Source organism: Erpetoichthys calabaricus, chromosome 8 (assembly GCF_900747795.2).
Source record: "Erpetoichthys calabaricus chromosome 8, fErpCal1.3, whole genome shotgun sequence".
Taxonomy (NCBI): Eukaryota; Metazoa; Chordata; class Cladistia; order Polypteriformes; family Polypteridae; genus Erpetoichthys; species Erpetoichthys calabaricus.
Window position 1 is genome coordinate 14,794,963 of NC_041401.2, and position 24,562 is coordinate 14,819,524.

Genomic DNA, 24,562 nt, shown 5'->3' on the forward strand with positions numbered 1-24,562 from the left:
GCCAACTCACCACCAGGTGGTGATCAGTTGACAGCTCCGCCCCTCTCTTCACCCGAGTGTCCAAGACATGTGGCCGCAAGTCCGACGACACGACCACAAAGTCGTTCATCGAACTGAGACCTAGTGTGTCCTGGTGCCAAGTGCACATATGAACACCCCTATGCTTGAACATGGTGTTCGTTATGGACAATCCGTGACGAGCACAGAAGTCCAATAACAAAACACCACTCTTGTTCAGATCGGGGGGGCCATTCCTCCCAATCACACCCTTACAGGTCTCACTGTCATTGCCCAAGTGAGCATTGAAGACTCCCAGCAGTACGAGGGAGTCCCCAGAAGGTGTGCCCTCCAGCACCCCCTCCAGGCACAAACAACAGTTAGGACCCGTCCCCCCACCCGAAGGCGGAGGGAGGCTACCCTCTCGTCCACCGGAGTAAACCCCAATGTACAGGCTCCAAGTCGGGGGGCAATAAGTATGCCCACACCCGCTCGGCGCCTCTCACCGGGGGCAACTCTAGAGTGGTAGAGAGTCCAGCCCCTCTCAAGGAGATTGGTTCCAGAGTCCAAGCTGTGCGTCAAGGTGAGTCCGACTATATCTAGCCGGAACCTCTCAAACTCTCGCACTAGCTCAGGCTCCTTCCCCTTCAGAGAGGTGACATTCCACGTCCCAAGAGCCAGCTTCTGTAGCCGAGGATCGGACCGCCAAGGTCCAACTCAGGTCTATAAAAATTTTATTTTTATAATAAAAAACTAGCAGCTGGGTTGCCAAAATTTTACTGTAATAAATAAGGTGACTATTTTTAGGTCTACAGTATAATTTTGTAGTAAAAACAATTTTTTCTTTGCAACAAATTCCAACAGAAGGGAATGTTTAACCATAACCAGATATTCATGTAGTGTAATAAATATGCCAATCAATAAACCATTAGAAAGTATTGTCAGGGTCAAACCCCAGTACATAGTTTGCATCGGTAAAGTAACAACAACCAATAGCAAACATGTACCATTTAATTATACACACTGAAAACAATTCAATGTTTAAGGAAGTTATGGCACATTGTCTGGTGAGGAAGTAAAGTTTGCTTTTGTGGTGTATGGTGTCCTACAGGTGTGCCAGCTTATCGAATACAACCCACCATAAATCAGCTTCCATAACCTCAAAAAACCTTCTGCACGCAGGGAAAAATAAGTCTGCTAACTTAGTTTAAGTTTTTTTCCCTACTATTCAAAGGTATGCAGTTCACCAGGAACAATATGGTAAAAGGGGGCGTGTCCTTATGCAAATATCGTAACCGGTTTTACTAAACGGCAATTTACCGTTTTAGATTTTACGGTTGTTTACCTTCGCTATTTAACAGTTAGTTTTACACTGTAAAATTAACAGATTTTTTCAGTGTAATTGTAATGCATCAATAAACGGTATTTAGCATATTTTGAAGGTAGTGAAAAATATCGATTTTACGGAACTTGGGTGTAAAAAACGATGAAATGTATTGTTTAAGATATACAGGTAATTTTCAGTAGAACATAAGGTAACTTTCATTTTTTTCAGAAAAGGTCTTTTACTTTCACCATTTACAGTATTTTTACCGTTAAATTTACTGACATTTTCTTACAGTGTAGCTCTAAACTGCTACACATCATCTTCTAATTAAAAATGTACTTGGCCTGCTTTATACTATAGTATTCATTTGCAGGTGGATCATGCAAGAGAAATACTTAACATGCATTATGGGACTAAAAAGGAGCGCTGCTTTTGTTGATCAGTCCCTTGGGGAAGATCATTATACCAGAGTTAGACATAACGTGCAGAGTTCTCTTAGAGCTGTTCACCTGTTAATGTAGGTGGAATGCGTACATGTTGTTAACTGTGTGTCTTTTAATATATAAAGTTTGATAATTCTGCACAGTTTGGGGGCACATTGGTGTAATGGTGTTTTATAGCTCCAGGAGACTGGAATCTTCACCTGGTCACTGTTTGTGTGGTGGTTTGTATTTTCTGTTTTTATCTTGGTAGGTTTTTCTTTTGGTACTCTTTTTTTTCTATATATATATATATATATATATATATATATATATATCAAACATATGCTGTATGTTAGGTTAATTGGCCTAACATGAGTGTGGGCACATGGGGTTGGCTCCTGTAGATAAAGATGATAGCTCCCTGAAACTCTGAAAATGGCTTAAACTGAGTCTGATGGATAGATGGTATAGGGTATATGTTCTTAAATTATGGGTCTTGACCCTTTTTGGATCACATATTGTCTAAATGTGGGTCGGGCAAAGTCATGAATCCCAATAATACTCAATGGGAAAGGGTTGTGTACGGTTTGTGATGGTTCGTGGCGAGCAGCTTAAGCAAACGCCATAATTCTCTTACAACCCGCATACCCCCACTGATGAAGGATGGATGACATTTGGTGGCAGTTCTGGGTCTTGAAGACACAAAAAAGGCAAAACTGGGTTGCAAATAAAGTTTGAAGAAGCACGGATATAGGGTATTTTCTTTATAAATCTTCCTGTTTCTGTACAGTATCTTTAAAACTGTTATTTGAATTCATAGAGACATGTTCACAAGTAATTAGCATCTTGTTCTTCATTTTTATTAATAAAGAGGTATAAGGGCAGAAGTATTACAGTATGTATAGTTTTTCAGTCACTGTGATTTCTTTTTTCATATATGTTAAATTAAAATCTTTAATGAAAAACCAGGATGGCCAAAACACCTCCGTGAAGGACTGGTTTCAGTGTTTAATCAGTCTGAAAATGACTGTACAAGTACTAATTAGGTTGATGAAAGCATGAAGTCCATTTCTGTTGGTGACTCTGTCCTATCTTTAAGAGTGTAAAAAACGAGTTGCTGTATAGGTGGTGAACATCAGGATCTGCAAAGCCAAAGTGATTTTTTTTTTCTTTAGTTAACAAATGTCAGCATTCTTTTTTATAACAAGTGATGTTAATGACAAACATTTTTTAAATGTCATCTTCTCAGTTAGTCAAATCTGCGTAGCTTCTACTTTGTGCTTGCTTTTTTCATGGCAGTTGTAGGTAAGGAGGGTTACTAGTCACTGTATATATAAAAAAAAAAAAGCTCAATATTAATTATATATGCCAAAATGAGTTTTGCATGATGACATCTTTTTGGATTTTAACTTTTCACTTTCAAAAATGTGTGGGACTTTCCATATTTTTATCACATTTTTAAAATGGTAACATTCTTGTCCTACTTTTTAAATATTAAATATTAACCCAGACAATTATTATATATCTTGACCATCAAGTCTACAAATGAATGTCTAATGTTAAATTAATTTTATTTTATCTACATACTGTATATAAAATGTGAAAGGGATGTCTATCATGCAAAAGCTTGCAAATCACTGGGCCTTAAACCTTAATCTTGGTCTCAATTGAAACCTCAGTCATGAAATTGGGTTTCGGGTCCTTCTAACCGTAAGCGCTGGCATGGCATGTTGTTTTCATGGAGAAAGGAGATAAGTGTTTCTGGCATAGGTGCCTATGAATACGAACGCTGAACAAAAAACAAACAATATCAAAACATCCATTGAAAAAATATCAAAATTTGCTCCTGTTGTATAATCTATATGACGGATATCTAGTCATATTCTTGCAGTGTCCCACATACATCTGTTTTTACTAAAATAATTTTTACTAAACCAGTTCTGGGAGAAAAAACCTCTTTTGAATGGCCTGCCTAGCCCCCAATCCATTTGTCATTAAGCCACAATGCCATTCTGGGTTTTGTAATAGCAGGGTGTAATATCAATTTGCAGGGGATGCACAAACCAATGTGTTTCTTTGCGCCGGTCCCAAGCCCGGATAAATGGGGAGGGTTACGTCGGGAAGGGCATCCGGTAGAAAATAAATTAGGTGGCAGAAGTCCTGACCAATGAGTGTAAAGGGAGGTATTTTATCCACAATATATGTATGTGTTTGGGAGATGATAATAATACGACTGAATATAACATGTATGGATTATGTGACACAAGGAGATCACCATTTTTTTCATTGATGTTTGAAGCCTATTCATAAAAATGTGATTACATTTTTTTTTTTTCTGCCATCACTAGAAACAACACAGGTTGAGTAACATGTAAATAAAATTATAATTTTTGGGTGGAGTATTCCTTTAACTTTCTGATCCTTTACTGGTTTGCAACTTAATATAAGTTATTTTTCTTTTGCTGCTCTGAGACATTTTATATATTTATATTTTATCCCAGATCATTGATGAATTATTTTTTGAGACCATAACATTAAATCTTATACCCATGCATGTACAGTGTAATAAAAGGTATTTGCCCTTCCTGACTTCCTCTATATTGCAAATTTTTGATTGTGAATATTTTAAGACATTCAACCAAAAATTAATATTAGATAAAGGGCACCAGAATGAACATGTTACTTTTTTCTTTTTTAGTTATGTCATTTATTAAATGAACAAAGTTATCCAACACCAATCATCACTGTGCGTAAAAGTAATTGTGCTTGAATTAATCAGATTAAATGAACAATTTGAGTCAGTTAATTGAACACAACCTATTTTGATAAGTATTAAAAAATGTTATCCATTCACTACTGAATAAGGTACTATTTATCTAATATTAGATTTTAATTGAAGACCTGAAAATATAATGTCAGAAATGTGCATGGCATTCAAAATGCTATGCCTTCTGTCATTTGCTTTGGAACTAATATTTAAGTGTTGAAACAGCAGGCCACTTTGCATCATCTCCCACTACACAGTGTGCTTGTCAGTATTTATTTTTGCTTGGCCAAATTTCAAAGAAGTATCTTGCCAGCTAAAGGCCTTTTAACTTGAAGGATACTAAGCACAATGTTACAGCATGTACATTAAAGCCATTTAAATAAAATTACGGAAGTTATACATTTTTACATTGGTATGTTTGTGTTGGAACATTCTTTGAAGTGTTACAAATGAAATAGCATAGTTTTTAAATCTGCTCCTAAACCATATATATTTCTAAAATATGGAATTTTGCAAATGTTGCCCTAGTGTTTAAAAAAGGTTATTGGAACAGTCCTGAAAATTTTAAGTTAGTTATCTTAAAAAGATGCATTAAGTAGTTGCAGCATAAAAGATGGGGCATTGACTTACAGTACATGTGTGGTAGCAAACTATTATTTTAGATTGTCTGAATTCTATAAATACACTTGAGTTTTATTAAAAAACACTACTAGTGTTATTGTTTGTTGTACTTTAAGTAAGCTCCTGGTAGTCCATTATCGGTGTAGCACTAAACTACTTCCTGCCAAAGATTCAGAGGCATTTTAAAACAAGACAAACGTACAATCTTAAACTTTGTTTATATTTTTATTGCATACATCAACTCCTCAAATCAATTCAAGCAATTTGAAAAAACGTAATGACTCATTTTGATTAATCAAGAGTTTAATATTGTACTTGCAACAATAATACAACTACAAAAAAGTTTTCACAAATGTAAAGAGCTATATATAATAACTGTAAAGCACTCCTCCTGCACCATATCAGTGGTTCTACAACTAGTTGACAAGACTAAAGTTTTATGACTTTTTTTAATAGATACTTTATTAATCCCAAGGGGAAATTCACATACTCCAGCAGCAGTATACTGATAAAGAAAATATTAAATTAAAGAGTGATAACAATGCAGGTATACAGACAATAACTTTGAATAATGTTAACGTTTACCAGACTGAGGAACGATCTCCTCAGTCTGTCAGTGGAGCAGGACGGTGACAGCAGTCTGTCGCTGAAGCTGCTCCTCTGTCTGGAGATGATCCTGTTCAGTGGATGCAGTAGATTCTCCATGATTGACAGGAGCCTGCTCAGCGCCCATCGCTCTGCCACGGATGTCCAACTGTCCAACTCCGTGCCTACAATAGAGCCTGCCTTCCTCACCAGTTTGTCCAGGCGTGAGGCGTCCCTCTTCTTTATGCTGCCTCCCCGGCACACCACCGCGTAGAAGAGGGCGCTCGCCACAACCGTCTGATAGAACATCTGCAGCATCTTTTTGCAGATGTTGAAGGACGCCAGCCTTCTAAGGAAGTATAGTCGGCTCTGTCCTTTCTTACACAGAGCATCAGTATTGGCAGTCCAGTCCAATTTATCATCCAGCTGCACTCCCAGGTATTTATAGGTCTGCACCCTCTGCACACAGTCACCTCTGATGATCACGGGGTCCATGAGGGGCCTAGTCCTCCTAAAATCCACCACCAGCTTCTTGGTTTTGCTGGTGTTCAGGTGTAGGTAGTTTGAGTCGCACCATTTAACAAAGTCCTTGATTAGGTCCCTATACTCCTCCTCCTACCCACACCTGATGCAGCCCACGATAGCAGTGTCGTCAGCGAACTTTTGCACATGGCAGGACTCCGAGTTGTATTGGAAGTCCGATGTATATAGACTGAACAGGACCAGAGAAAGTACAGTCCCCTGCAGCACTCCTGTTTTGCTGACAACAATGTCAGACCTGCAGTTCCCAAGACGCACATACTGGGGTCTGTCTGTAAGATAGTCCACGATCCATGCCACCAGGTATGAATCTACTCCCATCTCTGTCAGCTTGTCCCTAAGGAGCAGAGGTTGGATGGTGTTGTAGGCACTAGAGAAGTCCAGAAACATAATTCTTACAGCACCACTGCCTCTGTCCAAGTGGGAGAGGGATCATTGTAGCATGTAGATGATGGCATCCTCCGCTCCCACCTTTTCCTGGTATGCGAACTGCAGAGGGTCGAGGGCGTGGCGGACCTGTGGCCTCAGGTGGTGAAGCAGCAGCGCTCCATGGTTTTCATCACATGCGACGTCAGAGCTACAGGCCGGAAGTCATTCAGCTCACTAGGACGTGATACCTTTGGGACTGGGGTGATGCAAGATGTTTTCCAAAGCCTCGGGACTCTCCTCTGTTCCAGGCTCAGGTTGAAGATGCTCTGTAGAGGACTCCCCAGCTCCAATGCACAATACTGATATGTATGGGGAATGCTGAAGATTTTCCAGCAGGTGAATTCAAATGTATGGCCTCTAAAGCTAAAGATGTTTTAGAAATATATGCCCCCTATAGCTAAATGTGTTTTAGATGAATAGAAGGGTAATTCAGAAAGTTAAATACTATAACACAAGGCAAGTACAGATTAAAAATACTCTACAAAAAGTGAATAGCAAAAAAGCCAGATTTTGCCACACTCTTTTTCCATGTATAGTTTCTGATGATGATGATGTTGCATTGAGAGCAGATTTATTATAAGCCAGGTAACAAAAAATTGTGCTGCATGCATGTAATAGTTTGAGTCAGGGGAACTGTCCAGAAATAGGTAGAAATTTACTGCAAATGCCTGGGACATTTCTTGTGTGTCAGAGACGACAAGATCTTCCTCATGCTACTATTTTATATGGTTTTCCACCGGAAGGTCACTGATGCAAGCTCAAGTTAAAAACATGACGCCATTTTTAAGCAGCGTAAGTTGGACAGGCTAGACCATCTTGACTTTTCTTTCCAGGTGCTTCTTGAGAATTTCCTTGCATTGCCAGGACTGTTGAAAGCTATAATCTCTGCAGTGCTCCCTGGGTGCTGACCTCTGTATCCCATGTCAGTGGGAAGTGCTTGGCACATGAATTGTAACAGATGCAAGGATAGATGCATAAAAATAAGTTGCAATATATGTCAAGTACAGGACACATGTGGCATAGAAGAAACATGCTCAAATTAGGAAATGCTAACTAGGCAAGCGACTTTTGTAGTTAGTTGTGTTTCTGTAAGTACATGAAGTGTAAGCATTAATATTATACTATGATTAAAACAATTTTCATGTTTTCAAGTTACTACTTTAACCACATGCAAGTTATACATGTAATGTATACTCCGATTGTTCAAAATTAATACCTATTTTTCATCTCACATTGACTTTTTCTGGTGAGGGTTGCGGTGGCTTCATTCTGAGTTGGACAGGCTAGACTATCCTAAATTTTCTTTCTGGGTGTTTCTGGAGAATTTCCTGGCATTGACAAGCCAGCTGAAAGCTATAATCCCTACAGTGTTTACTGTGTCGACCCCTGTCTCCACTGTCAGTGGGGTTTACTTGACAAATTAATTATGACAGGTGCACCAATAGTTTCCTCAGTACATACTCCAAATACCTGAACTCGCAGTCTAGAGGCACACACTATGGTTCCATTTGGGGGTCCTCCCCTATTGCTGGGTTTCTTTCTCTTTATAATCCTCAGTTTGACAGCTTGCATTCAGGTCAGGTCAGGTTGGGGAGCAAGCACTGGTACAGTGGGTTGCTGCATCCACCACATAACGAAACAGCTCAGGATCCTGGTTGGCAACACCGCAGGCCGACACACCGTCCAGTCCCACCCTCTGGAAGTGACCATCTATCTGCCGCAGCCAGGTGTTATGTGGGTGTCCCCTTGGCCTGGTCCAGCTGCTCAGGCCCTCAACAATAAGGATCTTTGTGAGCCAGATCATTCTCGGGGAATCGCGCTACTTGGCTGTAGTGCCGTAATTGCTGCTCCCTCACAATACAGGTAATGTGCCTTATTCAGGACTCTGTGAGCAACCTCTCATTCGACACAGAGTCAAACCAGTGGTACCAAAGAGTCCAGTCTTCATCTCAGGTCACTGCATAGCATCCATATCGTGCAACCATATTGCAAAAAAGGGAGCATCAGGACTCTAAAGACTTGAACCTTCATCCTTTTGCGTAGATATCGGGAGCGCCACACACCCCCTTCCAGCAACCTTATGACCCCCCATGCTCTCTCAATCTGTCTACTAATGGCAGCTTGCATTTCTGGGCTTTTTTGATCATAGGTGAGAATACAGATATACTGTAGGTTGTCCAGTAATTTGGAAGTTATTTCTAAGTCAAACCATGACTGTTATCTTAAATATATAATACATAATTCTTCTGGTATTTAAACATGGCCAGGTACACTATAAATTTAGTATTTAACTTTATGATCAGCTCAGAAAATAAATTGAAGTTGGAAAAGTAAATGTAGTGGGAATTTGTTGTGAATTTTCAATTTGATTTCTTAATAAGAGTAATGCTTTTTTATTCTATGCAGTTCCAGATTAAATGGATTTTACAGATGATGCCCGTGACCTGTATCATTGGATGCTCTAATGCTAATTTAATATTTTAGCTGTCTCATCAGTTTTGCCTATAAAAAGAAAAACAAATTTATGAACATGTGGTGAATAGATGGATAAGAAATAAGTTTAGTTAATAGTCACCATCTGTCAGTTTTTCAGTTCCATTTCATTCCAGCAGATTGCTGTCATTTTTAGTATATTTGGATTATGTTATGCAAACATGCAGGTGAACACATTTCATGCCAATTTTTGCAGAAATCCTCAAAACATTCTATTCTTAAGATACAGATGATTTTTACTTCATAAGTTTAACTTTCTTCTATTCTTTTAATTTCACAGGTTGAAAACCGGCCAAAATACTACGGAAGAGAGTAAGGAGTCCTAATTTTTTGTCTCAAATTGTAAATTATTGCTTTTCTGTGTTTTACTTGGTCAGTGCATCTGTGTGTTCTGTTCTAAAATAGGTACCATGGAATGATTTCAAGGGAAGAAGCTGATCAGTTGCTCAGTGTTGCAGAGGGAAGTTATCTTATTCGAGAAAGCCAGAGACAGCCTGGGACATATACGCTAGCTTTACGGTTGGTATTGAATTCATTTATTTAGATCAAACCATTAACTATTTATACAGCAAAGCTTTGAAGTACCAGAATAAGAAACAATTGGTTAGCTGAGAAATGAATGTACTGTGCGCTAAAATGTATTTAAAAAATAATGTAATAAATAAAAGGATATTTTTGTAACTAGACTTTTTATGAAGTCATTATGGCAAATTTCATAAATAAACTCTCACATGCTCTTTACAAAGCAGTCAATGACATTCCTGTGTAGGAGGACTAAAGCAATGTGATGAATATTTATGTATGTAACAGGTCTTGATTGTACTGGAAAAACAACAAAATTATATCTTATAGAAGATGAGGATAAAAAAATTAAGTGTCATCAGTTAAAGAATGTTAGTATTTATAATGTAGTAATCAATAAAGGAATAAAGCCGAAAATTAAAGAGTAAAGGAATCAGAAATTGTAAATAGTTCAAGAAAGAGAGATTTGCAAAGCATTTAGTATTTTAGCAAAGTTCTCTTATTTCCCCAAACACTTCTTCTGTCATTCCACTGCAAGCTTCATATTTACAACTAAGACAAACATTTGTTTGATCGTCATTGCTTTAAAAGTCTCCCGTCTCTTTTAGTATGGAAACTTCTAAACCTTCCTATCTATTCATGTGCATGTCTTTGACTTGGAGACGTTTCCCAACATCATATTCAGCATTCTATAGCTAATGTGAGGGGACTTGGTCCCTTCACACCCAACAAATATTAAAACAGATCTTTCACTAACGCTGAAATTGATGAGCTAAACTAATATGGTTATACTTTGACTTTACATTAATGATGGAGTAGCTGCTATTTGTTACTTACTGTGTGTCTAGGCTTAACATAGATATTTAGTAGATGTTTACTTTTGGAGCGTATACTGTGAATTAGACCTATTTATTCAGTTACCTTCCCATTCAAACTACTACAAGGGAACAGGGTTTAAAATTTGAGTTCCATGCTTCATAACCATTTGTGTTATGTGCCTGCCAGTAAAATACCTGTTTGAAGTGTCTTAACAATCTCTAGTTTATACTGTTTACAGTAAGAATTACGTCTTACCTGTTACTGATTCTTGGTAATCTATATGTGCCTTGTATTGTATTTCTGTTTACTATTAATTTTGTGACCTGCAAACCCCACTACCCTACACAGAAAGACATTTTTTAAAATTTTCTGATGATAAATATTGTAGTATTCTGAATAATGCGAAGTAGCTTTTTCCTTTTTTGTATGGGTGTGTATTGTTTTTGTTTGTTAATATGGTCTTCTTTTATATTCAGCAATGTTTCCAAAATACATATTTTCCTTTCTCTAAAGAGTGAGACACAGATTATCAGTTTTTGGATTTAATAGCAGCATCATTGAGGACGCTGCCCTATTTTAACATTTACTTTGTGTTTTGCTTTGGAGAAGGTTAACCTGTTTTGTTAACTAGTTAGCTGTTTCAGTATTAATTCCAAAGCGAGACATTCTGGAGCTTTCTGAAAAATGTAATTTGTGAACTATTTCTTGTCATCTTTTTTAACATGAGCGAGATGACTAATTTGAAATTACATAACAGTTGGATATCTGGCAGTAAAATGTTGAATGATGGAAGGAGGTTGTCATGACAACATTTGCTGTAGTGTCAAAAGGGTAGATTAGCTCCTTCAACTGAATGATGCAGTATAACAGATCAAAAAAATTACATTTCTACCAAATAAATAAAATGATTAACTTTTAAGCACTTAAATTTATTTTTTCTTCAAATAAGTGAAGGAACATACATAATTTAATGAAAACAGGCAGTTAGCATACTTTGTCTATTTCTATTGACTGAAAATTTCCAAATTAATTTTGAGTTTTGAAACTTTCTAAGGTGCTATCTTTAATTACAAAGGTAATTAGTTCCATGTGTGTACATTTCACCTCATGGAAAAAAATTATAACATTTGCGCAAAATGTATCTTGAGCAATTTTACATCTGTGCCCACATACATTTCCACAGGAGCATAGCTAGAAAAAATAATTTATATTTTGAAGTGTTAAGGAGACCAAACACACAAGCATGTCAGATGTGAAGTGGGTGGGTGCCTGTCTGATAAGAGGTTAGCAGAACAAGAGGGCAATGGAGTACTGCACTAGGAGCAGGAGACAACCTGCACATGTGATTGTAGGAACGAGGGCCACAGAGTGGTAATATGCAAAGTATGTGTTCTGGGTATGCTATTCAAAGACACCAGTAAAGGTGAAAGAATACTGTGACTTTTTTGTAACTGTAAGTTTAAACCAGGAGGTTAGATGGCAAGCTATCCAGCATTTGCTGGTGATGCCTTAACTTTTGCTGAGGAGTAGTGGGACCAGGGAAGACAGGTGGGGTGGTAGGAACTCGTGCCCAAGAGGTGCAAGTACATGGCCACTAGCTATTCAACCTCAAGCAATCCTGCCCATTCAGGGGAAAACAAGGAAGAACACCAGTTTGGTACATTCAGTATGCTAAGCAGTAATAGTGTTCCTCCTTAAAAAGAGTGGGCAGCAGAAATGCATTTTAGCTAACCCACAACTGAAGACTTTCTCAGAAGTCAAAACTTTTGATTTAGAAATAGTTTAGAAAATACTTGGTATTTGTTTTTATTTCCAAATTTCTAGTGTATCTCTTGATTATCAAACTCTCTTCTATGGAGTTGAACATGATTGATCATAGCATGTTCTCTGTGGTAAGTACAAGATAATATTTCCCCCAATTAGAACGGTTAGAAAGAAAATTGACCAATCAAGTGAACTTTATTGTTATAGGGTAGCAAATGGACACATTTTGTTTATTGATAATTATTTCTGAATGAGTAAATTCATTGCAAAGTGAGGGAGTTCCAAGTTCTTTCTAAATCATGAAGAGGCAAAAGCATACATTTCAAATTATGATGAAGCATTTTAAACAGCACAGTAAAATGAATGGAGGTATGTTGAACTTAAAATTTCATAAATAATTTTTAAAGCAGCATGAGAAGTCTGTTATGTCTAATTGGGGTATATACAATTATGTATATTGGAATTGTTTTTTAGATTTCTTTTTGTTATACAAAATGTAGAATTTCAAGCGTTTTTGTTTTTTGTGAGTTTGCATTCAGAAGACAGTCAGCTAAGTCACACTGTCTAGAATCTGAGCGTCTCCTTGAGCCCTTAGAATGGACTGACACATGGAAGTTCACAGGTTCAGTGTGATATTGTGGAATCAAAGCTAGACCTGGTTGTAGATAGTTTTACATCACATACTTTGTAAGGCTACTGTGCTTTCAGTAAAAGTGAAGAGATTCTATTTTTTCTGTTTAATTAATCTCTTTAGCACTACTGTACTATCTCTCTCTGTATTATGAAACTGATTAAAAATACAACTTTAGCTATGATCAACAACATAATTTAAAGATCTTGTGTTACCGTATCTCCTTGTAATCAATTGTATTGTTTGAAGCAATTTTATTTACATAGTGCTTTTAGAGCTGCTCTTTAATGTGCAATGTTGAGTAGTAAATCATTATTAACAATTATTCCTGTCATTTTAAAATCAATTTCCCCCTGCCCTTTTCTTCTTTTACTCTTCACCTGACAAATAAGAATTATCTTGCCACACTTATGTTAAGCCTGAAGGCTTAATGACTGTTGGTGACTTGTGTTCTGCTTTTGTGGTCATTATGCAGGTTTTTTATGTCTTCCCCTTAGGCTTTGGCAAATTGATTTAAAAGAATCTTCAGGGGCTCTTGCTCTGACCAGCTGCAGTGCAAGCTACAGTTTAAACCCCTGGTGGCATGACACATTCTTATATTCTATAAACATTTTTATATGTGTAGCAGTTTATGACCTTTCTGTATTAAATTTTCATTCGTTTCCACTCAGTCTCACAATTACTTTTTTTACTTTCTGTGTAATAAACCTTTTGAGGTGTTGATTGTCTCCAGGGTAATTTTAGGACTGAAAAATAATATGAATAACTATCAGACTTCCACTTTAAGTAAAAGAAAGCACTACAGATAAGCGACTTTTGAGGAAAATAGCATAGAGCTATTTGCAAAAGGTCATCTTTAGATTGGTTACTATTAATAATTTCTGTTTTGAAGAATGATTCATTTCTGACTATTTCTTCACACTCCATTTTAGGCCTGCTTTCTTAAACTTGAGGTTTCTGAAATTGGCTCATAAGGTCTGTCATTTTTCATCTTAAATTTAAAGGCTCATTTTTACTGTTTGTTGCAAGTATCCAAGCATCTGATGATTTTTTTTTTTAATTTTATTTCCAGTTTTGAAAAGAAATCATGTTTTAAAAAAAAAATTGTTGCCTAAACAGTACTTTTCATTGTTGTGTGTATTCTTCAGTCCTTCACCCTTTATCACTGGCTATTTGACATTTAATCCTACCATATTATACCATAATCTGTTATATTCAGACACTGAATCATAATTAACAGAGTCACAAATGTTAAATCTTGATTCTCAATACTAGTTGAAACTTTATTCTTTCATTTGTGAAACTGCCAGTCTGTAACTCTCAGACTTCTCAGCCTGATTTTCTCAGTACTCTTGCTCTGAAAAGTAGAGTGAGATTTATAGCAGATTCAAAATTCTGCCAAACAAGGCAACCAGATCATGGCATGCAGATATCCTACCAAATACAGAATGACATTCAGGTTTTTGTTACCAACTTACGATGCCGTCTTCATTTATAACTTGCTGAACATTTGCTACTTTTCTTAACCCTGTATAGACTTGTATCATCTTCCAGCACCCGATTTCTTGCATTTACATTCAGATAAGACTCCTCATCCTTTGTGGCTCCACCTCCACTGAATTTGTCTTTAGGACTCTGCTATTCTGCCTCCACTTATGTTCAAATCCACATTGTTTGTTTGTGTTACTCTATTATTATACTTGAGTTTTTTCCTAGAAGTCCAGTGTACTGTCTTTTAACACTTACTATTAGTCATCTCTTATGTATGTTTTGTTCATTGATATTTATTCATTTGTTGTTCAGTTTTCATTCAAGGAGCTTCATGCACTGTACCCAGAGTCTCAGTATTGCTCTTTGACTTTGGTTTTGTGTGAACTACTTTGTATTTGGGACAGCATCATGATGCTGTGGTTAGTAGCTAATGCTCAAGGACTCTGGTCCCTGGACACGGTCAAGTTAGCATATACTCCTTGTGGGTTTTCTTCAAGAACTCGTCCTACGTCACAAAAAGATTCATGTTAGATGATTGATAACTGTTTATTGGTTGAATATTAGCGATTACCCACCACAAATCCTGTCTGAGACAGACTCTATAATCAAGTTACATTTATAGGTATGCATTTGTAAAGAAGTATGAAATATAGCTTATTATAAAAAGAGTGGTAAGTATTCCATGTTGATCTTCACTCTGTTGTTGGTAGTGGTAGGGGAGGGCGTTTGGATGGGGGTGGGTCTGGTGTCCATAATTTCTGCTGCAGCATTTGCAGATGTGCATCAAAATGAAATGCATCGTTATAAAGTATTTCTTATATTGTATGGTTTGTGACATTCTGAGCCTTAAATGTGTTTAAAATCTGTACTCCCACAGATGAGGAATAAACACGTGAAAATGCCAGTTACAGAAGCTAACAACATCCATAAAAATTGCATTTGTGTGTTTCTTGAAAATATCTACTCAATCATCTCCTTATTACTGATCTTATAAGTGGAATTGTTCTTTATAAAAGAAAATTGAGTTGAATTATATTTTGCAGTCTAACATCAGATCTCCCTCAGGCACACGCAGTCTGTATTAAATTAGATATTATTAAATACATTGAATAAGGGTTGCCTAGCACCCAGCCATTGCCTCATAGCACATGTCCTCTGTGAAAATACACGTGTGGTCTGCATTTTTTTTTTTCCAAGCCTGTGGCTTTGTTGCACTGTAAACTACTGTGAAATCAAAATCATATTGATTTGCCATTTTCCTTTTAACTTATAGGAGTATGAATGAAACAGCTTCTCAGTTTCAGGGCTGAGAAACAATGGTTAGTTTTTAATAAAATATTACAGTTTTTATAATGTTTGCACAGGCTTTAGTTAATTCTGTTTTCTTCCTACATGCCAAAAGACATGAATGTTGGGTTAACTGACAGTTCTAAAGTGGACCTGTGTGAAAATATTTGTGAGTGGGCCTTGCAATAGACTGGCACTGTGTCCAAAGTTGGTTTCTGACTTGCATCTGATGCTGCCAGTATATCCATCCCAGCTGGACCCTAAATTGGATTAAACAAGATTAAGAATATTACTTTACATTCCTGTCATGTGTCCAGTCTTTGATGATCACCATTGCATGTCCAATTTGTCTTTTTTTTGCTTTTTATCTCTCACACTCTTTTGTTTTCTCTTTTTTTGTTGCTTTGTCTTTATCTTGAGCTTATAATAGTAAAAACTGAACTCAATGGATTTTTAAAAATAATTTCTCAGTAAATATCTTATAAAAATACTTGAAATGCAGTTGTGTATAAAGCCCAAGGATGTATTGTTGATGTCTGTCTTCTAGGCAGTGCAAACCTAATGTTTTCTGTTTTATCAACACTTCAGTAGAAAATTCAATCATAGTTCATTTTCTGTAGGCAATGGATTAACATTTGTGTTACCTGGACCAAAATGCATATGTTCTTGCATGGAAGTCATCCCTTCAACTAAAACACTCATACGCCACTTGAGAATTCTCATCAAGTCATGAAATGTTTTGAGTTTTTAGATAGATAGATAGATAGATAGGTTTTATTACCAGCACCCTCTTTAATTTACAAAACATGCCACAGCACAAATGTACAGGATTCTATTGTTATTTAACAAAGATAACTGCTTTTAAAGTGGTCCTTCAGATTTTTGCTTTGCTCTTGTCCAGTTGACAGTATATTTTGTAGATATTGCAATGTTATGTATTTCGAGATAAACACTTTTTTTTTCTTTCTTTGGTGCTTTCCCAGTCTCGGTGAGATATTTTTTCTGTGTAACAGCCTACCTTGGCATCAAATTTGTCAGTCTGTTACATGGCACATTTATACCCGTTTAAAAAAAGGGCCTTCCAGTGAGTACTTTCATAAGTTGCAGATATAATACATTATAATGGTTTTATTTTTCCAGTTGAGTATCTGGTTGCCTTATATAAAGTATAAAATTTCATTTTGAAAGGCGCTGTAAAGCAAATAAACTACAGAGAGACATGAGTATTCTTAAATTAAATACCTGTTTGTGAAAGTACTTAAATCTATATATATGAAAGCCAAATACCACTGACTCACTCATCACAAAATCTCCTGAACCATGAGGACTTGGGACTTGAAATTTGGAATGTAGGTTACCCTTGGCCTATAGGTGCTCACTAAGAAACAGTTTTAAAAATTTCGTGGTCCAAGAGCGAAATTTCCTATAGTTTTTTTTAGACATGTTTATATGTCTGTCCGCTTTTCACGAAAGAACTACTTAACGGATTTAGATCAGGTTTTTTTTTTCTATAATTTGCTTGAACATTCCATTGATTTTGCGACTTTCTCATTGCACTAAGTATCATAATTCACTTGCGGTACCGATTTATTAGCGCAAATCCGAGAGAGACTCATCAGGCTGCAGGGCAGGGACTATAGAAGGAAAAAATTGTATATATTAGGCATAAATAGCATATTAGCATAAATAGGCGTAAAAGTAATTGATAGCTTCTAAAACATTAAGATTAAGCATAAATTTGAATGTTAAGCAAATAAGATAGGTCAAGCAAATGGTTAACTAAAAAATCAGTCATGTTGCATTATTTTTTAAGCTTGAAGGAAAATTACCAGTATTAAGAAAGCAAGAATAAGAACATGACAAGAATGACGCACAGAAACTAACCGAGGACAAGATAAGAAGGCATGAGAACATCTGTTCTCATGGAGGCCAGAAAACAAGGAGCAATACCAGTAACAAAATGCAGGAAAAATGGTTTTAGTAGGCATGTACGAAGCCAGCTGGAATATTGAATCAACAAAGATGGCAAAAAGGCATTGCTGCCAAGGTCAGATGATGTAATACAAGGAAAATGACAAAATATGTTCTAACATAAATAAGTTTAGAAAATTAGTAATACTAGCATTTAACCTAAGTACAGAAATTAAATGTAAATCAAGCATGCCAAGCAAATGATTAAATAAAGGCACATGCCATATTTCTTTTTAAATTAAAGCTTAAGATTCAGGCCACCATTATAAAAAGTTTGGAAGGCTTAGGAAAGGAAATGACACAAGAAAGCCCAAAGATGGTAAAAGGAAGCCATCTGTCTTGCCTTAGACCAATCAAAAATAACCAAAACAGAAACGAGAGAGAAACAATGGACAGTAAAAACAGGTGCAGAATGAGCTAATTTAATGAGGTCAAAGTGATAAGAAATGATATATAAGTTTTGGGTTTTGAACTGTTCGGGGCTCGGCTCAATTTGACCATATTGGGTTGAGTCCTTGTTATTATTATGGTTATTTTATTGCAATAAAACTATAGACTCTGTATGCCTATCCATTGAGTCCTAATAGCCTTCATTTCAGGTAAAAAGCCTTCTGGTGATAATTTTTCGCTATGTCACGCCCTCCTCACTCACCCATCTGCCTCGAGGCGTAACCTTAACTCCGCTTAGTTAGCGAATGAGAGAACAACTTAACGGATTTAGATGTTTATTTTTTTCTATAATTTGCTTGAACATTCCAGTTGATTTTGCGAGAAGTCTTGAGGCATCCCATAGCAACAGGCAAAATTGAGCATGTATGTCTGCAGGATCCAAATCTTGCCTCAAATACATATACATGGTTAAATAGACAAAACAATCTAAACAATAGTGTGATGTGATGGTTATTTTCAATTAGTGATAACATACAAAATTGTCATAAATACTGTATATATGCAATGATTAACTTTGTCATAGTGAAAAAATATTCAGCAGTTCAAAGCACATTTAATCATGTCATCTTTCCAACTGCCTGTGTTACAGCACCTGTATTGCCATAATTCACCAGCTATGTAGTGTCATTAAGCAAATGCCTCCCTTCACAAATCCCCAGTTCGCACAATTTGCCACAATCTGTCACTTTAGAGTTTAAAGCAACTAGGCAGGTGGCTAGACAGTAGCCAGTAGATTCAGATTCACATCATCTCCACCTATCCATTTTTAATGTGCTGAAGTCTGAATTATCAGAATAAATACAATGGGATGAATGTCTTGTAAATCACAATTTAAATAAATTAAAATGGGATGGAAATGGAATAGAAGGTCATACTTGTTTGACTGTACCTTTTTGTGTTTCATTTTTTGGAATGATGCTTTCTTTTCCTGTCCTGATTAATCTCATGCATATAGTGGAATTGTATGTGGCTGAGTGTAATAGAAAAAAAAATCTCTGAAACCAAAATATTAGGTTATTGCCCTCTTTGAAACAATTTACTTTTTGTGTGTAGCTGATAAGCAGCTGTTCTTTGTCAAGGAATTTAAAGTAATGTACCTCAGGGATTTGTTTACAAATTACATTAGACACAGTTTTGAGACTGCCCAAAGGATTGTTGAAGTAACATCTTGAATTGTTGAAAAGACTTACAGTGCATCAGGAGTTAAATCCTCAAAGATCTCCATTCACCGGTCAGTTTACACCCCAGTCCTCCGCTAAAATCACAAGCTTAATGTAGTGACCAAAAGACTGAGACTTCAAGTATGAACAGCCAGAATTCATTTCCTCCAAAAGGATATAGGGCAGGCTCACTGTGATAAGGTAGGGTACGGGAGGTACTCCAGGTAAAGCCATTTCTGCTTTAGATGAGCCATTAGGAGTCTTTTCCTTCACATAAGGGTTGTGATGATGACAGCATTTTGTGAGGACCCAGGACACACAGATTATGTATCTCAGCTGGACTTGGAGTATTTGGGAATACTCTAGATCCTGTTGTTTGGAATACAAAGTTTTGGACTCACTTGCTTAGCCTGTGGACACTATCAGCAATTATGGACATTACTGTTTGTCTATTATCACATAAATGTGAACTAAACTTGTGGTATGTTTTGTTGATGCTATAAAAAATTACACACTAAAATGTAAGAATGAAGAATGACACTTTATTCACACCATCTTCGTGCTAGCAGCTTCTTTACCTATTTTAGTAGTAAAATTTAAAAAGAAAACTGCTCAAAAAACATTGATCATGAGTAACCCATGCTACTTTGTGCTTGGGTGGGCTTCTACAACAAATGAATTTCTTAATTATTCCACTATTGCAAAAGCCACTCTATAAAGTTTTTTGTGTGAAACCATTTAGTGGTTTGTGTTCCCTGGCAGTATTTAAACAGTGGCACAAAATTTGAAACAAATTAGTCGTTTAGTATCTCTCATATCATTCATGGGTCATCGATTTTTGAGTAAAATAGTAATATGGGACTTGATGTGAAGGAGCATTAATTCTCTGTGAAAATGCAATGATTTTAAGTTTTGCTTTTAGTTAATTTCAGGTTATATTGTAATATCAGCCTTGTGTAATGGACCAGTTTCATTGTCCATTGTTCTCTGGATGTTATGTTGATAACTGTTCTTCGTTCTTTCCTCCAGTAGAATCTGGTTTTCTAACAAGAGAACATTCATCAGTAAACCACCAGGCTAAGTCAAACTGGGTGTGTCAAATCATCGCATCTCATCCTCGATAAGCCTTCAGGTTTGTCCGAATTGAGCCCTTGTCCGGTGATTGTGTTTGTGTTCCTCTTCCGGCTTAATGTTTCATTTTTGGGACAAATACTTTTGCATCCCTGTGGCACAGTTTGAAAGCTGTATTCGTCTTTCAGCGCCATTGTTTTGCATGCTTGCACGCTGAAATCAGACTTTTTAAGCAAACACACATGCACCAAATCCAACAAGAATCACACATTCTGAAGCTCAGAGTGCATGTGCAGTGCTTCATTACACAGATTGTTTTTTAAATTTGATTCTTCCTGCTGATTACAACTATCGTTTACCAAAATATAGTAAGTACACCTCACGTGAGCTAATGTATGCTTATGAAGCTTTCCATTATTTATGTGTTTACATGACCTTTGAATTTACTCATTACATTCAGTCTTAATTTGCTGCCAGATTGTGTGCTAGACTGTTTGTGTTGCTGCTGCTTCCTTTCCAGTCCCTTTTTTGTCAAATGTTTTTGTGATCAATATTGCTACTGAAGCTCAAAATGAAAAAAATAAATGTGTGTTGGGATTTGATTTGGAAGGAGAGGATATTGTTTCTTGTCTTGCTTACTTTTTATTAATAACCAAGATTTGCTCATGAATTTAGTATAAGGATAGTGATAATTGATCTTGGTAGCATCTCAGGAGTTCTTTGTATATTTACCTTTTTCAGAAATGGCACTACTGAGTAGTAGCATAGCCACTTTACTGTCATTTAAATGTCACAGCCTGAAAGAGTGTGTATGTTTTGGAATTAAAAAGTAATTGCATTCTTCCTCCTTGACTAATGAAAATAGCATTCCACATACATGCGTATGATGTGAGTCTTTAATCATCTGCTACTTTGATGTGCCTTATTACACAACTTGGCTCTATTTGGAAAATTAAATTAAATTGTAATAACTTTGTAGGTCTTAAATAAATTGAAAATATGAACTATAATTAATGTAGAAGGGGCAAATCTCATTTTTTGCTTTAGTTGGTAACTTATCACAAATCATTTAGGTGACTGAAAGGGTAAAATTTAAATTCATAGTCAACAATAGACAGTTCCATTTAGGAAACTTGCATTTACCCAGGATCACAAGGTGTATCTTGATTTAAAATGATATGGTCTTAAGCATCCTTACGGGATGTGCCCATACTTCTCATGTGATTCATTCAATTTTCCCATCACCCTACATCATTTCTCCTTGCCTAGTGCTTTATTGCCAAACAAATTTCTTTATATTGACTTAGCCGTAGTTTTCCTCTACAACAGTAAGCGGCCCTTTTTAACTTTGATTTATTCTGTACATTCTTTGACCATATCTCAGTCCCATAAACCATGCAGTTATAACTCATGACACTGCTTATGTGAATATTTCCTTTTAATGACAAATTCTTTAGAATCTGAAATCTCCTGGAATGTCTTCAATGACCTAATCCCCTTTTTTGCCAAAGCAAAGTCTGCAACCTCTGCATCTTCATCTCCATTCTTTCTGTCAACAACTTAGTTGTAGACACATTTAACTCATACCCTTATTATGATGGGCATTTTCCACTTATTTTGTAATTTGGATATCTTTAAATGGTTAAGGTTAGTTAAATACTTTGGGCAAAAGATAAATATATATTTAAATTAAAACAAAGTACCCATGTTGCTACATGAAAAACTTTACTATGAGAAGTAGAACTGATGCATTCTTCTGAGCTGGCTCACGTGCATTCATTTCTAAAAATTTTCTGACTGCAGGGAATTTGCTGATAATGTAGGAAAAATGTATAAATAAATTTACCTTTGCTTGTAGGGTCAGAGGAGCTTTCATTTTAAAGTTTTAAGCCTATGAATAACAAGCCCCTGTATGTTCCCAGCTACATCACAGCATTACATTAGCTTATAAACACAAAACATATTCTCAAAATGAACTTTTCTTGTGGCAGTCATACCTTCACTATCCTATGTTTTAAATTATGTGTAGACCATGTTTGTTTGTGTATTTGCTTGCACAACTTTGTTGGGCCTAATTTCACTCTGTTGAAGCTAATCTATGTGGCTTAGCATTTAGTTAATTACTCCAGCTAACAGGCATAAGAAATTGGAATCTAGTTGGGTATTAGTATTAGAATTGGCATTAGCCATTTTATTCTGTATGGTAGCAGTAAAAACAAAGCAGACTGTAGACTTCAAAAAGGATGGGGCGGTGGGAAGATTTTAATCACACCACACAGCAAATGACACAACACATTGGTAGCATTGTAAATAAAGAGGAGAGTTTTTTTGTAAGCAGGGTGGCATTTTTTCTCATGTGTATCTTGAACCTTTTTTATAAGCTTCGTGTTTGCTTTTTATAACTATTACATTTGTATTAGTAATCGCTATACAGCAACCCATAGCTACAGCTGAATGGGTACATCAGCAGAGCATTTAATGAACACAATTCTTTCAACAACACGTTTACCATAGTTGCCAAAAATCTACATGTATTACTTGTTAAATTCTCAATTCTGTATAATGTAGAAGAGAGTGTACCTATTTAAGAAAGGTAAATGATAATTTGAAAAATATGGTTGGTTTAGCACAATGTTTCCCAAACTTGGTCCTGGGGACCCCCTGTGCTGTAGGTGTTTGTTCCAACCAGCTTCTGCTTTTAATTGAACTCCTGGGCTAATTAAGTGAACTGATATTTCCCAAGTTCTGTGTTTAGGGAACAATATAGAAATTAGAAAAGTAAGTTTGCTATAAACAAAAAATATATATATATTAAAATGTACCAAGCAGTTATATAGGAATGTTTTTATTTCTTTTAACAGTATTTTCATCTTGATTTTCATTCAACTTTTCAAGGTGTTTTAATTGTTTAATTAATCCATTATTTACTAATTAGTGGGTCTGACTCTAAAGTAGTTGCAGCATTTGATTTTTCAGTGTTGTTTGCCTGGGTGTCTGATCTGCTCGTTTTTAATTGTCATTATTAAGATACAACGAAGTGGGGAAAACTGCACAGAGAAAGAGCAAAGTATGATGAAATCAACAAAAGAGTTAAGCATTTACATCTATAGCAGAAGCAGAAATATTTCTAAATGTCTTATAAATGTAAAAATCATGCTGCTATGCTTTTCTGAATGTAGAATAAGAGAAAAAAATATCAGCTAATTAAATGAGCTCAGTGTTGTCACTGATTAGGAATCTGGTTGGAACAAAAACCTGCAGCCACAGGGGGTCCCTGGGACCGAGTTTGGGAAACACTGGTTTAGCATGTACTTGTTGTACTAGTTACGCATATAATGTTGCTTCCAATTCTTCCATAAAGCTTTGAATTCCTAGATTTAGAAAAAGCCCAGAACAACATGCAGGAAGGTTTTAATGGAAATAATTTCCAGTTCATTGAAAAGTTTCTTCTACACGCTCAGTGAAGCAACAATTCTCTAACATTAGCTTCTGCTGTGATACTAGAATCAAGTGCCTTGAGCATGGGAAAGGACGTATATAAATAATGTATTATTATTAGGTTAGATAAGGAGCGGCTTTAATTATAACAAGAGCAAAAATCCTGTTGACTCCGATGGCCTTTTTGCAGTTTGAATGTCAGACTTTGCATTATCCCCTTTCTTGTTTAAATTTTTTTTAACCCGTTTGTGGAAACACATAGTAAAATGGTGTGTAACAATTTAAGACACTCTTGACTAGAAACATCTTTTTCAAGTATTATAGGATTTGCTTCATTTTAACAGAAGTGTAAGTTTTCCAAGAAATTTGTGTAGGCAATCATTGTCCTTTTCACTGTGTACTAAGCCTATGAGAAATTCGAGTTGATGCAAACGTTCAGGTACTTAATATGCTGATTTAAAATTTTAAATCCTGTGTAATGTATGAACTATCACTAATCCTGTTAGTGTATAATTAAACATAGTATTTAAAAAGAAAAACTTCTAGTATTATATCAGTGTGATGAATAAACATATGTGCCTCGGTAACCCTTTTGTGTTTACCTTTCCAGTTTTAATACATGTTTTGTGTACCTGAAAAAGGCCTTGTGCCTTTATTAGGGTTACCCTTGACAACTTAGTAAAAAAAATTGTGATTCCAGTGTTGTATAATTACATAACTGTTCAACTTAACACAAAGAGACACTCTCACTGAGTAAAGATACTAGGATACACGCCT

General features: G+C 36.1%; 1 protein-coding gene across 2 annotated transcripts in view; it reads left to right on the plus strand.

Moving 5' to 3' along the window:
- Nucleotides 1–24,562, plus strand: part of chn1 (chimerin 1) — a 206,083-nt gene that overhangs the window by 83,323 nt on the left and 98,198 nt on the right. For both annotated transcript variants that reach the window (XM_028806257.2, XM_028806256.2), the window contains 2 exons: nt 9,462–9,493; nt 9,587–9,700. In XM_028806257.2, coding sequence (XP_028662090.1) covers nt 9,462–9,493; nt 9,587–9,700 — 146 coding nt within the window. The remainder of the gene's footprint in view (nt 1–9,461; nt 9,494–9,586; nt 9,701–24,562) is intronic.